The 13,941-nt window shown below is 35.5% G+C and overlaps 1 protein-coding gene across 1 annotated transcript; it reads left to right on the plus strand.

Moving 5' to 3' along the window:
• Positions 1-998: 998 nt before the first annotated feature.
• Positions 999-11,094, plus strand: LOC149082585 (uncharacterized). Its single transcript, XM_089235837.1, has 2 exons — positions 999-1,140; positions 8,195-11,094. Exon 2 carries the CDS (start codon positions 8,271-8,273, stop codon positions 9,318-9,320), a length of 1,050 nt encoding a protein of 349 aa, XP_089091963.1. The 5' UTR covers positions 999-1,140; positions 8,195-8,270; the 3' UTR covers positions 9,321-11,094.
• The last annotated feature ends 2,847 nt before the right edge of the window (positions 11,095-13,941 follow it).

Genomic DNA, 13,941 nt, shown 5'->3' on the forward strand with positions numbered 1-13,941 from the left:
GTCTCATTATTGGGAGTGTTGAAAATGTGGCAAACCATTATAAAGGCATAAACTATTATACATATATATACTGGCAGCGTTAAAGAAGTGACAAACCATTCTAAAGGCATATACACGTCTGAAACGCATTGCTAGGGAACCACGGTAACCCCAATGTAAACGTTCGGAAAGTGATTGTTGAAGCTCAAAAACCATTGTTACCCGACAGTTTTTCGCCCGTTTGAGTCATTTGCCCTGCTCTGACGAACTTTTAAAGTAGCTATTGTTCAAGTCAGGTCCCATTTGGTATATATGCAAAATTTGATGACGATCGATCTAAAATTGTAGATTTGTATAGAAACTATACAAACACAGAAAATCAATTTTATATATATTGACTTAAATACGATACACTTGTCAATGCAAAGACAAGAAACAAAATTTTATAAAAAAAATGACTTCAGAATTCCGCCATGTTTCAAATTAGAAAAATTTAAAAAAAACAAAAGTGGTATTATGTTACCCGACTGTACTATGTAGATCTATTTTTGTCTTTTAGATTTCAATTCAACAATTTTTGTTTGCATTCATTTTTCTCAGTAAACATAAAACAATGGCTAGAATAGAAATGATTTAAACTTAACAGTACAATATTCATCAAGTTTTTCCTCAGTCAAAGGATGAACATGTACATAAACACCATTTTTTTCCCCGTGTAAAGGTTGCCAATTGTTTTGGAGTTCTGGAATCGACGGTGATTACGCTTTGGTTCGTCGTAAAGAATACCAAAACAGAATGCGCAAGACACGGATCTTGAAGCGTTTGAAGTCATTAAAGGAACGTTTTTAATGGTTTTTTTTCTTCTATTTTGACGGATACATCTTATATTATCTCACACGTCAATCGGTTTCGCATGAATGTACCCAAATGGTTTACATCTCCGTGGAAGGTGACTTTCACTGCGCATAACGTCAAACCAAATGTCGACTATTTTCGGGTTGCGTGTACCTGTACTTGTTGTGGTAGGGTGGCTCACTTCTTACAAGTGAGTGCTCGCTAAACATGTCCAAGTTTTATCAACTGCAGACTTTTCATGCATTTTCTACGTGTTCGTACATATCCATCGCGTGTTGGAGTGATTCCTAATTATTCATAAAATACGTAAGTCGTTTTAAATATTGACTAAAAAAATTCAGTGATGATTTCCATTAATTTTCAAATCTTTCGAGCTTAACTTTTTGCAAAAGATAACTAAATTTCATCTGTGTACTCCTGATGATAACTATATACACAAACATAACTAACATAACACGCGTATATATGTATCACTACTTCTATAAACACAACATACGCACGTAACTATCACTCCGTACATCCGTACATATAAACACAACATTACACAAACATACACACATATTCAACACATACATGCACCTGTGTATTCACTGATTTTATTCAATTTTCCGTTTAATTTTTAATCCAATTATCATTCGGAGAGTTTTTAGTAGAAATGCACTAATCGAATCTCCGACTCCACGGATATCGATTAAAATCCTCATTCATATATTAACAATAAATTCACAGTTTCATTCCAGTTAATAATACTATGGTCATAATAATTATACCATGAATCATTTTAGAATGCACAAAAATGAAATACGAACTCTGTTTTTTTACAAAAAATAAGGGAAGTCTTCTTAATCAAGGCTATGGAATTTTTCTGTACAATTTTCACATAAAAATACAACACCAAATTAATATTAATATGAATTGTTTAAAATAAGTTTCTCGTTAACGTTTCATTTGTTTCGAATAACAATCCAGACACATCGTAATAAATAATTGGATCAAAATGACTCCGAGTATTAAAAACCCCAGGAATCAATATGATTTTGGATTGTGATTTGAGATAACGATTATGAACTTGAATGTTGTACGAATTCTTACCTTGATCTTATCATGACCCGGGTGTTCTCCTATTATTAAAACACGCATAATATTGAAAAAGAAAATAAATCTTGTGTTATTCATTTTTGAGTTATTCAAGTTGTTTTTTTAAAAATCCCCATCGTTCCTGTTGAGATCTATACAAATGCAAATTCTTGGTCACGACAAGCAAATTGCCCAACGAAGTTTGCTGGGGGAAAATGTCCATTTCAAATATGGGTTTACAGTGCACGCCGCTTATTGTGATCGCATCGGTACCCGGAGAGTTTCTGATAACAATAATTGCATTGATATAGAACAGTGTTTCCCAACTTTTTTAGGCCATGCCCCACCAAAGCATCTCTGAAATTCTGATGTCCCCCGTACTTTTATCAGGGGGGTACCCCCTCCTCGGTGAAACCTCATAGTTCCATAACGAAGGTTTTTTTTTTCTTTTTTTAATGTAAGAACCACTATTTTATTGCTCTGCCTCCTTAAATTTTAAAACCATATGTTTGCTTCCCCCTCCATTTCTGTCTACCTTTATTTGGTCAAAAGCAGTGGTTCTTAATCAGAGGGTCCTCCTTGGAGAGACCTCAGGGGTCTCTGACCTTGGATAAGAAAATAATTCACTCATTGGGGGGTTTTACATTGCTAAACACAGAATATCATTTTTTAAAGGAGTTCGCGGCCTTCATTTTTGTTCATTTTATTGCTCCGGCGTGGGGGTGGGGGAGGAGTCCGTGGACTTTATCTTACTGACACAAATTTTCCATGAAACACAAAACATTGAAAACTCTTAGGCAAACCCCTTTTACCAAAAGAGAAAAGTAAAAGAAAGAAATCAGAATTTCCTTAAAAACTAAAAATTTTAATTGGAAGAAAGAAAATGGAGTTCGGAAGGGGGTTCTGAACCTTCGTGGAAAAACTCCCCCTGACAAATCAAATTCCCTCCCTGTGGGGGGTGTGGGGCCCCACGTCAGGAATTGCTGATATAGAAGAAGAAAACCCGTTGGAGTACGATGGGTACATATGTGGCCATATGTCCCATATCTCCTTTTTTTCTTTCCCACATTTCAAAATGTTAAATCGTCCTTTTTCTTCCAATTGTTCCAAAATATGATTTCCCCCCCTTTCATAAGCTAAAATTGCTATTTTGTTATTCATAAATTGTGAGGAGCTGGAATAGAACTGTCTGATATGTAATTATTACGATACTTTTCATAATGTACGGTACGTTCCACATATTGCCTTGTGAAAGTATTCTACAGATACACTGGTGAAATGTGGTCATTTGAAAGAAGCTCACCATGAACTGAAGAAAGGGATTTTTCCCCCATGCTTTCACTTTCTAACATGATGCCATCTGATTCGAGATTGGCTATACAATAAAATTCTCATCAAACAGTTCCAGAATGAAAGTTATTGAATTTGCTAAAATATCTATCTGAATCGCTAGAAAATTTTTCTTTTTCTTTTGATTTCTTGCATTAATAAATATTACACAGGGTGCATTATTTAATAATCGATATACTTTTAAAGAAAATAATTATGATAACTTTTTTCTGCAATTTTTTTTTTTAATTTTTAAGCCTTCCACGTCTTTTGTAAGCCGCTGTAATAGCCCTAAGGGTAAGACTTGGCACAAAATTCTCGCATTCCGCATATTTTAGTTAAGATCATGTAGTTAGTTACAGTTGCATCTGAAAAGCGTATTGTTACAGCTATGAACGGAAGTTATTATGCAGCTTATAATGTGATCACATCGGTACTTGTTGATTCTAAAACCGATTGATAACTATATCCGAAAAAATCCTTGTTGCAAGTTCTATGATCATATGTCCATTGGGTCAAACGGGACGAATTGAAGTAGGATAACTCCGATTTTTTTGTCGCACATAAAAGTTTCATAAATGTTAAGGGGGTTGGCGTACGCTAATTTTCCAAAAAAAAACCATTTTCGAATTTTTCAATTTTCAAATGTTATGAAATTTTTTACGTCTGTGTTCACGTTTTTGTTCTATCTGTAGTATCAATATTTTTAAGATATTTTGATATAAACTGGTGGCAGGCGTTATATATGTAAATGGTTTTTATTAAAATGCTGTTTTCTCAAAACTTCGTTTCTCCCAGATAAGGAAAATATTTTTCAAACTCAACTTGTTCAAGTGTCTTGAAACTTTGTGTATGTCTCAGCACTAAGATGTTACGTACTTTAACAAGAGCATTTCTTATTAAAATGATTAAAAAAACCGGCACAATATAGAAATATGTACTTCAGTGAGTTTTGAAAAACTGCATGTTCGTGAAGTTACAAAAATCTGGAAAAAAACCAAACCAACAATTAAAATCTTAAATGCTCGTGGTAAATTGTATAAAAAATATCCATAGCATTGGAGAGAGAAAAATTGGATGCTTAAAGTGAATAGAAAACTTTCAAATGTCCTTTAAAGGACGGAGATTGTTCCCATAGGGAAGTATGAGAAGCCAAAATCGTGCACCAACCCCCTTAAATTCTACATTTTTGTTCCAATTGTTCTCTGAAACAGGATTTTTTCCCCTTTAAGATAAACTATTTTTTTTAATTCAGACATTGTAAGGAGTCAAAATGTAACTGTCTCATGTGTGGTACGAATTACGATATTTTTTGCAATGTACGCTCCATAGATTCTCTTGAGAAACTGTTCCAGTTGAGGAGCTGTGAATATGGCCAGTTGAAAGAAACTGACCACGCTCTTTCTTTGAATAGACTTTTTTTGTTACCTCAAACATGCCTTCACTTATAGGAAAGAAATTGCAAAAGATGCGCTACACACGGCTATAACAGCCCGCCCGATTAGGACATTGTGAACGGAAATTTTTGTCAATAAGGTAGCCTTCCGACCTCCTACACAGTCTTACAAATTAATAACTAAAACTTATAGGGAAAAATTCAACCTGGTTTCAACCTCAACTTCAAAATATGCACAAAAAAAAGCTTTCGGAGAAAAAAAAAATGCTAACATTAACCGAAGTCCTGGTCAACAACAAACACGAATTTTTCCAATGTCATGATATTGGTCCATTCCGTATTTTACAAAAAGTGATAACAATACCCGAATGATGACACTATCACTGATTCTAATAAGCGGTGCCCAGTCTTTACAGATATAACATATAGTTTTTGTTCTAGCATTCTTTATTCAAGAATTCTCATTTTTATGTGGAGTTTATTGAACTGATAATTTTATATTAATTCAGGTTTATTTGTTGGTGACTTTTTCATCGCTAGTTTCTCAAGTTTCCTTATTTTTGCTATAGAAAAACTTTTGTTTCTATCTTTGAATGCTCGAACGAGTATGATAAGATGGCCTTCATCGAGTACAACCAAGTTTTCTGCTTATCATTCTATATTCATCAACATTTCTTCTCCCATCAGATATAATATGATATATTGCCTATAGATATTGTGTCTGTGCTCTGCCAATATCGAAGAACAATAGTTATAAGAATAGTTTCATTTGACATTTATTACAACAGCAACTTTCGCCTACCACAAAGCTATATATCATTCAATAACCAGGATATTTTAGTAGAGTTTCCGCAATTTATCCTATTCATCAAAGGCTGATGAGGATAAAATGACGCAAAAATATTTTTTTAACATGCAACATGAAAAAATCTAATCTGTCATCAGTTTAAAGAACTTCATTCACAGGTAGACCTGAACTTATTAATTTTTCCGTATATGATGATTGTGTGAATAATTGAAAGATATCTGTGGTGTGTTAATGGACAATATATAAAAGCTTCCGTGTTTACCTGTAGCATTTTCAGTAGACCATTTTCCACTGAAGAAGGGGCTATATTTTGGCTTTGAAACGGCTCTTTAGTGTTTCAATTTTTTTTATTTTGAGTTTTCTACGTTGAATTTAATTTCCTAAGATTATCAAGTGATATATAATAAGGACGTTTTCATAACAAGCCGGAGTCAGTACCACCTGACGTCATGCGTGACATCATTGCTCTGACAGAACGGAGCTTTATTAATTTTGCTACTTGTTGATTACATTACGATAGTTAGCAACCGCTGTAGTGCCTATTTTGCTGAATCATTTTCAGAATAATCTTCATGGTTATTATCATTAATATCACTGTATATTACCATAATTATTTATTAGTATATTGGCCGCTGTGTGGTGGTCAAGTGGTCATGGTGACGGACTCGTATGGTGAGGTCCCGAGATCGAACCTCACTGGTGCCACAGTCGGGGTTGACTGAAGTTGGTTTACTGTGGTTCCCAACTTCGAAGTGAGAATGCGAGCCAATCTTCCCGCTAAAATGTTTCGCCACAGAGAACAACCAGCCTACAAACGGTACAAATATTCAATCATTACACTTCACTCACTTCACTTCTAAAATATAGACCGCAGCACTGACAAATCAGCTTCAACACTAGATAAGCATTCAGACTGTTAGGCACATACACTTCCGGCGCAATTCACTTGTAGTAAATTGCACATGGCGATAGACCTGAGTTTGGCTCGGTTTGAAAGAAAGACACTATATTTATTGGCTTGCTAATTTCAAAATTTTTAAACATTTAAAGTAAGAAATTTCGGTAACAGGTAATAACTTACACTAAGAATATTTTTTTGAATACATTTCATTTGAAACACGTACGTTAGTTAAATTTTATTGGGTTGATTGAAAGTCAATTCGAGACATAATTTCTATTATCCTTTGTAATTTCTGATAATTTTTAATTATAATTTTGGCTTCATTTGAATTAGTGTGTCTTTTGCTAACGGTGACTTTGTTGATACCAGTACAATCGTAACATAAAATGCATGAGAATTACGATTAGAAGCAAAAATAAAAAAATTCCTAACATAAAATGTTTAAAGTTATTATTATTTCTTTAATCGAATACATGCTGATATAAAAAATAAAAACTTTGCATAATTACTTTTTTAGCTAATTCTTTCAAATATTTATTACATTTAGTATTTTTCAATGAAATGTCTTATTCAAAAATTTGTGATGCACATTCTTTCAAATACTTAATTTCCTTAATTAACACATAGCACATCCTCTCCTACAACTTCCTTAAAAATATTACACGCTATCGACTCAATAATTTCCATCTGTGGCTTTTAGGGACTACTACTACTAATACTAAACCACACATTTACCTCGTCCATATCCCTTTGCGGAACTTCTAACGAATTGGTACACGTTGGGATATGCGTGTCGGTGTTGTGAACCTAACGCGAAGCTTGTTTCTGTGTAATGCCTGTATAGTGCTGCCGTCTGCTACGTATTTTTCGAACTATGAGTGAAGTGTAATGTTTGAAGATTTTACTGTTGTAGGTCTGTTGTTCTTTGCAGCGAGACTTTTCAATGGGAGATCGGCTTGCATTCGCATCTTGAAGTTGGGAACCACAGAAAACCAACTTCAGCTGACCACCACTGTGGCGACGGTGCGGTTTGAGTGAGTGGTCAGTCCTTCACTATCACCACTCGACCACCACAGCGAATGCTTTTTAGGGACTGCAGATCAGGGGTTTACAACCTTTTCAATCCGTGGGCCAGAAACAGGCATGGATCCCGTGGGAGATGACTACCCCCCCTCCTCTTCCTGTGAAACAGAATGCGAAAAGAAAAAGTAATTGTTCTATCACATAAAATACGGGAAACGTTTATTAATCGCACTCCCTCTACTTCTATCAATTCGCCCTCCTCGACATATTGTCCTGAATCAACGCGTGGCCGAAAACTGGTGTACTTGTCCTGTTTTGCGAATTAATATCATTCTTTAGAAGTCCTTTCTGCGGGCCCTGGTGAACCCATGAATTAAGAGGTGTCTGGCAACCCACAACAACTCGTATTTGTAACTGTAAAAATTACCAATATGACAAGCACACGCCTGACACTGAAACATCACTATGAACGAGAAATCACTCATTTAAAACAGTAAAAAATCAGCTAAAAAGTATGGATGAAGTGTATGATGCCGTCAGCCATGATGCCCTTTCACTACGGGAAGTATCACAGCAGTATCACGCAGCATCTCCGAGATCATGCCCGATGAGCCTAGGCGGCGAGCGTGACTCTAAAGATATGAAATAGCCCTTGTATATATGTATATATGTATTTTCAAGGTTATGCATCAAATGAAATTTCACCGCAAAATTTTTCTGTGCAGGAAACTCCCTCTTTCACAGAGTTTTTCGAAATTGAAAAATTATCAGTATTTGACCAAAGCTTCAGCAGTTTTTCATTGACCGGTTTTTGTCTATTTTCCAGGTAATTCGCTGTTCCAACAACTATTTAAAGAAAAACATCGACGAATTGAATGCCAAGCTACTGAATCGTCTTCAATATGGTTACATCGAAATTGTTCCCACTGCTCATGACATCATTGTTTTTAGTATCACCTGCAGTACTCGGTGAAGAGCCTTTTTGTGGCAACAAGTGCCACGGAAGAGCGGTGTCAACCTCCATCGCCTGCTACTGTGATGAAGCATGTTCCACACTGTTCAATGACTGTTGCGGGGATTCGGAAAATCTCTTCGCTAGCATCGGTGGCCGAATCCCAAAAAAACGTCGGCTGATGTCTTGTGAATCGGTTGGAAGAGAAAAAATTCTGATAGTTCACAAATGTCCGAAGAATTGGATCGGTCCGGAAATCATAAGGGAATCATGCCAGACAAATAATGTCAATTTTTCCGATCCTCTAAGTTGGATTCAAGTAAGCAGTCTAAGTAGCGGATTGACTTATAGTAACTACTACTGCGCCATCTGCAACGGTGAAATCCAGAAAACTGTCTTTTGGCGAGTGAGAATAGAATGTCCGACTCTCCATCCGAATTTTTTGCTGGACAGTAATGATATATTCAGCTATATTTACTATAATCAGCCATCGGATCGGTGGGGTTTCACAACTAGAGACGATAAGGGACAAGAGACTTTTCATAAATGCGACTTGCAGGCAGCTGTTCCGAAACAGCTCTCACAAACTGTGAGACGCTGCGACACAGACGAAGTGGACACATGCGACCCGAATTGGAAGCGGGACGTTATAAGACTGATGTGCGGAAGGTACTCGGACCCAGTCTATTCAAATGGTACCCAGTACAAGAATTTTTATTGCGCTATTTGTAACAACGAGGATCAATCAGGCTTCACTTGTGGTAAGGCGATGGGACCCCGACACGATGTATTGCCCGGAGAAATAGATGGTCCAAACTTCGCCTTGTTATTGGACGTTAATTTTTCTAATGGGAATAACGTAGGGAAAAGGAAGTCCTCCGAGGATTGCGGTAACAAAGAGGACGTGTATGATCCTTTCAAGAGACAATGCAGGAACGTCGTCTGTGGACTGCCGGGTTACACTCTGCAAAACGGACGCTGTGTACTAGAAGCTCCGTGAAAAATGTTGATCACTTTCAAACGCTTGATATTCCAAGCGGGATAACGACGTATATATGAATTTACTCGATTCTATTAAGATTTAAACGTGCATATTCTGATACATCATGGATATGAAACAGTGATTATGATTAAAACCGAGAGACACCCAGGTTCTGTCTTAGTGGGCGATAAAACCACGTTGTCCCAGGAGATGGCTCCGAAAAACCTAATTATATATATTGTAGCCTGAACAAAATATATGTACATGGGCAAGTTCAATTTTCAATTTCAATTTTATTAATATGTTAGATGAATGATAACAATGCATTAGGTTAGTGAAAACCACCAAGGAGACACCAAGGTCCCATACTGGTTGTTACAATGAAGTTAATTCAATAACATTTCAATTATCCTATAGTGTAAAATAAAGAGTCACTATGTAGTGATTTTTGAGATTGAAAACAAAAAATTATGAAAAAACATCAACATAGGAACGGGGGTTGGGGGGAATGCGATTACACAAACACATATATTACATAAAATACAAATACATATAAATAATGCAATAATGTAACGGTCACAGGGGGATGCTTTAGTGATTATTAAAAAAAAACTATAAATCAACATACGATTGTGTATGAATTGGACTGGCAGAGCAGAGTTGACGAGCAAAGGTATTTTAATGAATAATGCGACCGCGGGATTAGGAGATGGGCCTACAATTGCTGAGGTTATTCTGATTACCATTTTTAAAAATAGGAACAACTATAGCTGATTTGAGTGATTCAGGAAATTCACCCCTTTCAATGCAATTATTAATTAGGTCAGCCATTAGTTGATACGTGCATTCAGGAAAGCTCTTTAAAATTTTAGTAGTCAAGTTATGATATGAAGATGCAGTGTCTTTAACGGCCGTATTCACCAACACAGTTTAAACTGCAATCGCATGTGAAAGGATTGAAGATCGAAACGGATTGGTCAAATTGAGGATTTTAACCAATCCGTTTCGATCGCTAATTCTTTAACCTGCGATTGTAGTTCAAACTCTGCCGGTGAATACGGCCATAAGAGATTTAGCTATTTTGTAGACTTCAGTTTGATCTGTGGGGGCCAGAAAAATTGATTTGTCACTGCGAGGAATATACTGCTCAAAATTTCCGTATTTATGGGTTTGTTGTGTAATATTTATGAAATGGTTATTAAAATCATTAGTCAGTACATGCAAATTAGTTTCCGAAGGCAGTGTGTAGTTCTTTTTATCATATCCAAGTATTTTGTTAATTAGTTTCCAAAGTTCGGATGATGTAAAGCAATTCGAAAAGCAAATTGAGTAATAATTTTTTTTTGTCGCTCTAATTTGTTTTTTGAGATATGTTGTGACGTTTTTGTAAGCATTCTTGACTATTATGTCAAATGGGTATTTTTTTGTTTTCAAAAAAAGTTTTTGTTTGATCTTGGTTAAGTCAGCTATTTCAGAGGTAATTTTTTCGGTTTGATCTGTAAGTACGATGTATGATTGTTAATTATGGTTTCAAGTTTAACCATGAATCCATCAAAAACCAATCCTGGATTTTCATTTGTAAAAATAAAGTTATACTGTTGACGATAGGTTGCGATTCCAAATAAGCCAATTTTTTTAAAGCGTTCCCTGTCAGTATTATCAGTTCTTGGATTAATCAATAAAAACTTGAGTTTACAAGAAATTGGATAATGATCGGTCAAATCTGTAGTAAATATAGATGAAGAAATTTCCTTGATTCTAGATGAGTTACGAATAAAAATATGATCAATACAAGAGTTAGAGTGAGGTCTTTTTATTTTGAAAATTAAAGGGGCAAATCCATGACTGGATAACATGTCCTGATAATCTGAGTGGGTACCAGAATCAGTTTTAAGGATGTCAATATTTATATATCACCAATTCGTAAAACATCTCTATATTTGATATTTTTCAAACTGAATCAAGTTCTTCAAAAATGAGTTTGTGGGAATGAATGTGATCTGAACAAGGTGAAGATGGTAAATTTTAATGTAGGGGCTTCAAGTTCGAAAAACTGAATGGATTTTTTTGTATAAACGAAAATTCCGCCTGAACTATTATAATCTCTGCATCTTGTAAATAAATTATAATTTGGCAATCTATAGTGATCAACCTCATCCTCAAAACCCAAACAAGAATATCAATATAATCAATAGATTCATTCAATAGGACCATCAATTGGTCAAAATTCGCTCTTATGCTATGAATGTTGAAGTGAACAATGTTAATAACATAAAATTTATCATAATCATGCATATTTTGGGTTTGAAGAAAATTAATGAACTCCTCCAGAGCGCCAAGATCAGAGAACTTTATAATCTTAAGTGCATAGAAATTTTTTGTTCCTAAGTGCATAGACCATTTATGTACATTAAACAAGTGTAGAACTATTGATAATCGCAAAAATGATGATAGAGAAAATAATGCATGTGAAACAGATAGAAATATCATTCATTATGCTTTTCCTATCTCTAAAGTTGTAGATCGTTAGGTAAAGTATTTTTACACCCTCTAACTTAAAAAGTATAGACTTCGACAAGGTGTTGAAATTTCTTACAGCCAAGTGCCCGTACTTGGGACAATTTTGATCTTTGCACTGAAGAAACAAAACCCCCCGCAATGGAACGTTGGAATTAAAAAAAAACCATTCGGATGGGATGTCAAAACCCTTCGTACTGATAATTTGAAAACTTCAAGTGTACATTTAATACCCGAAAAAAAAAATGTTTTTTGCCTAAGTTAGGCGCGGGTATCCTAAATTAAGACAGTACAGCAGTACAGTTTTCGTGTGTTGTCTCATGTTTAAAATGTTAATTTTTTTAGAAAAAGAAGTCCTAAGACAATTCCAGAATTGTCAGAATCATTTAGTAAGAATCATAAGTCAGAAATCATTTATTCATGAAAAACAACGTCACAACCTTCCTATAACAATATCACAAAGCAAGTCCTCGCTCTGGTAATTATGATAATTAGAGTTATAATTATTACAATATAATTCATATAAGTTATGAAAATAATCTTTAGTTTAGATTCTCACCTGATACCCCATGCGCCTTTTGCAACCCCAGTAATAGCAAAAATGACCTATTCTATGTTTTCATCGATTGCAATTGTTTTGCTCCCCAGTGGAACAAATATGTGTCAAAATTCGTTCTGTTCAAGGAGCAACTTTGCCATTTTCCTCAAGAACCGCTCAGAATATTTATGTTTCTCCCTCTATTAATTCACGGAGTGTCCATGTTCAATGCATATCCTAAAATTCGAAAAAAAGTCTCGTGCTTGTCTCAAAAATTCTTCACTTGTATTTAGTTATCCATGTGATTTTTTCCTCTCCATTTTCTCTATTGTTTTAGTATTCTCTCTTTTCTATTATCTCGTTGCTCTATAACAGCGTTTCTCATATTATGGTCCGCGGACCACGGGTGGTCAGCAGGCAGACTTGATAACTAAATTTTAATTAGATGGAAAATTATTCAATTGTTGTAATTGATCTTATAAGTAATATCCATATGGATTTGGATATAAAAATTGTACCTTCATACTTGGGTTAAATATACCTCATCAAGGAAAATGTGGGAAATTGCGATTCTAAATACAGGATATCTCTAATTTGCAGCCCAAAAATGCTATTTACGACAAATTTTCTAATTACTGCAAAAAGGGGGTGATGAGTGGAGAACTAAAAGGTAGCTGCAAATCGAAGTAAACAAAAATTTGACGGGGGAAAAACATTCAAATGGCCCAATTATTGTAAAATACGGGAAGTTGTCAATTGTCTTTAAAAATGTTGCCATAAGTCAGCAAAATCCTCAATTGTAGTTAAAAGTGCTGAAAAATTGCGGGGGGGGGGGGGCATTTTATAAAATAGTTGGCCAAAATTACCGGAATGTCCTGTAAAATACAGATCATATGGTCACCATGTATACGCAAGTTTCTGGTTGCAGACTGGGATGGTTGTGCAGTGCACCCCTGATTTTGCCCGAGTGTTGCAGTGGTGAGATGCTCGTCTTTCATTATGAAGGTTGCTATCAAGGTCCATGGGTTCGAATCCAGGCAAACAACATCAGAAACAAGTTCTTTACCTACTGAGCCTAGGGCAACCACCGACAGATGGCGTCTTTATTTCCCACCCAGCTCCATCGGTTGGAAATTGCCGTATTGCGATATATAACCAGAGTTGTTGTACGTTAAAGCAGCTAGTAGCACCCTTAGTTTAAAGCATCAGAAGTGGTTCTGAATTTTGTTTACTCTTTTTTTAAAATATGTCAGAAATTGTTCGCGGATATCCTTGATCCTAAACACTACTACTACAACTTAACCGAACACGCGCCTCGTACACATTCCTCTTCAGAATTTCTAACGAATCGTCACATGCCGGAATGTGTGTTCTGAGTGTATGATTGGCCCAACGTATTTATGTTGTCAAGTTGCACTTGTTTCGTGTTTATGCTGCCATCTGGCTTCCATTTTCCGAAGTAAAGATGGAAAATGCTTGAATTTTCATGTTTTGTCAGTATCGTGTTATCCTATATACTGCAAAGATAGATTTAAAAAAAAAACAAATGAATCCAGATTGCAACAACTAAACACAAAGCCCAAA

The sequence above is a fragment of the Pholcus phalangioides genome, unplaced genomic scaffold (genome assembly GCF_987345545.1).
Source record: "Pholcus phalangioides strain wild (caught in Gottingen) unplaced genomic scaffold, Ppha-v1.0 ptg000009l_1, whole genome shotgun sequence".
Lineage (NCBI taxonomy): Eukaryota > Metazoa > Arthropoda > Arachnida > Araneae > Pholcidae > Pholcus > Pholcus phalangioides.

Excerpts from the sequence above, each read along its gene's own strand:
- LOC149082585 (XM_089235837.1), top strand. The coding sequence starts at position 8,271 with ATGGTTACATCGAAATTGTTCCCACTGCTCATGACATCATTGTTTTTA.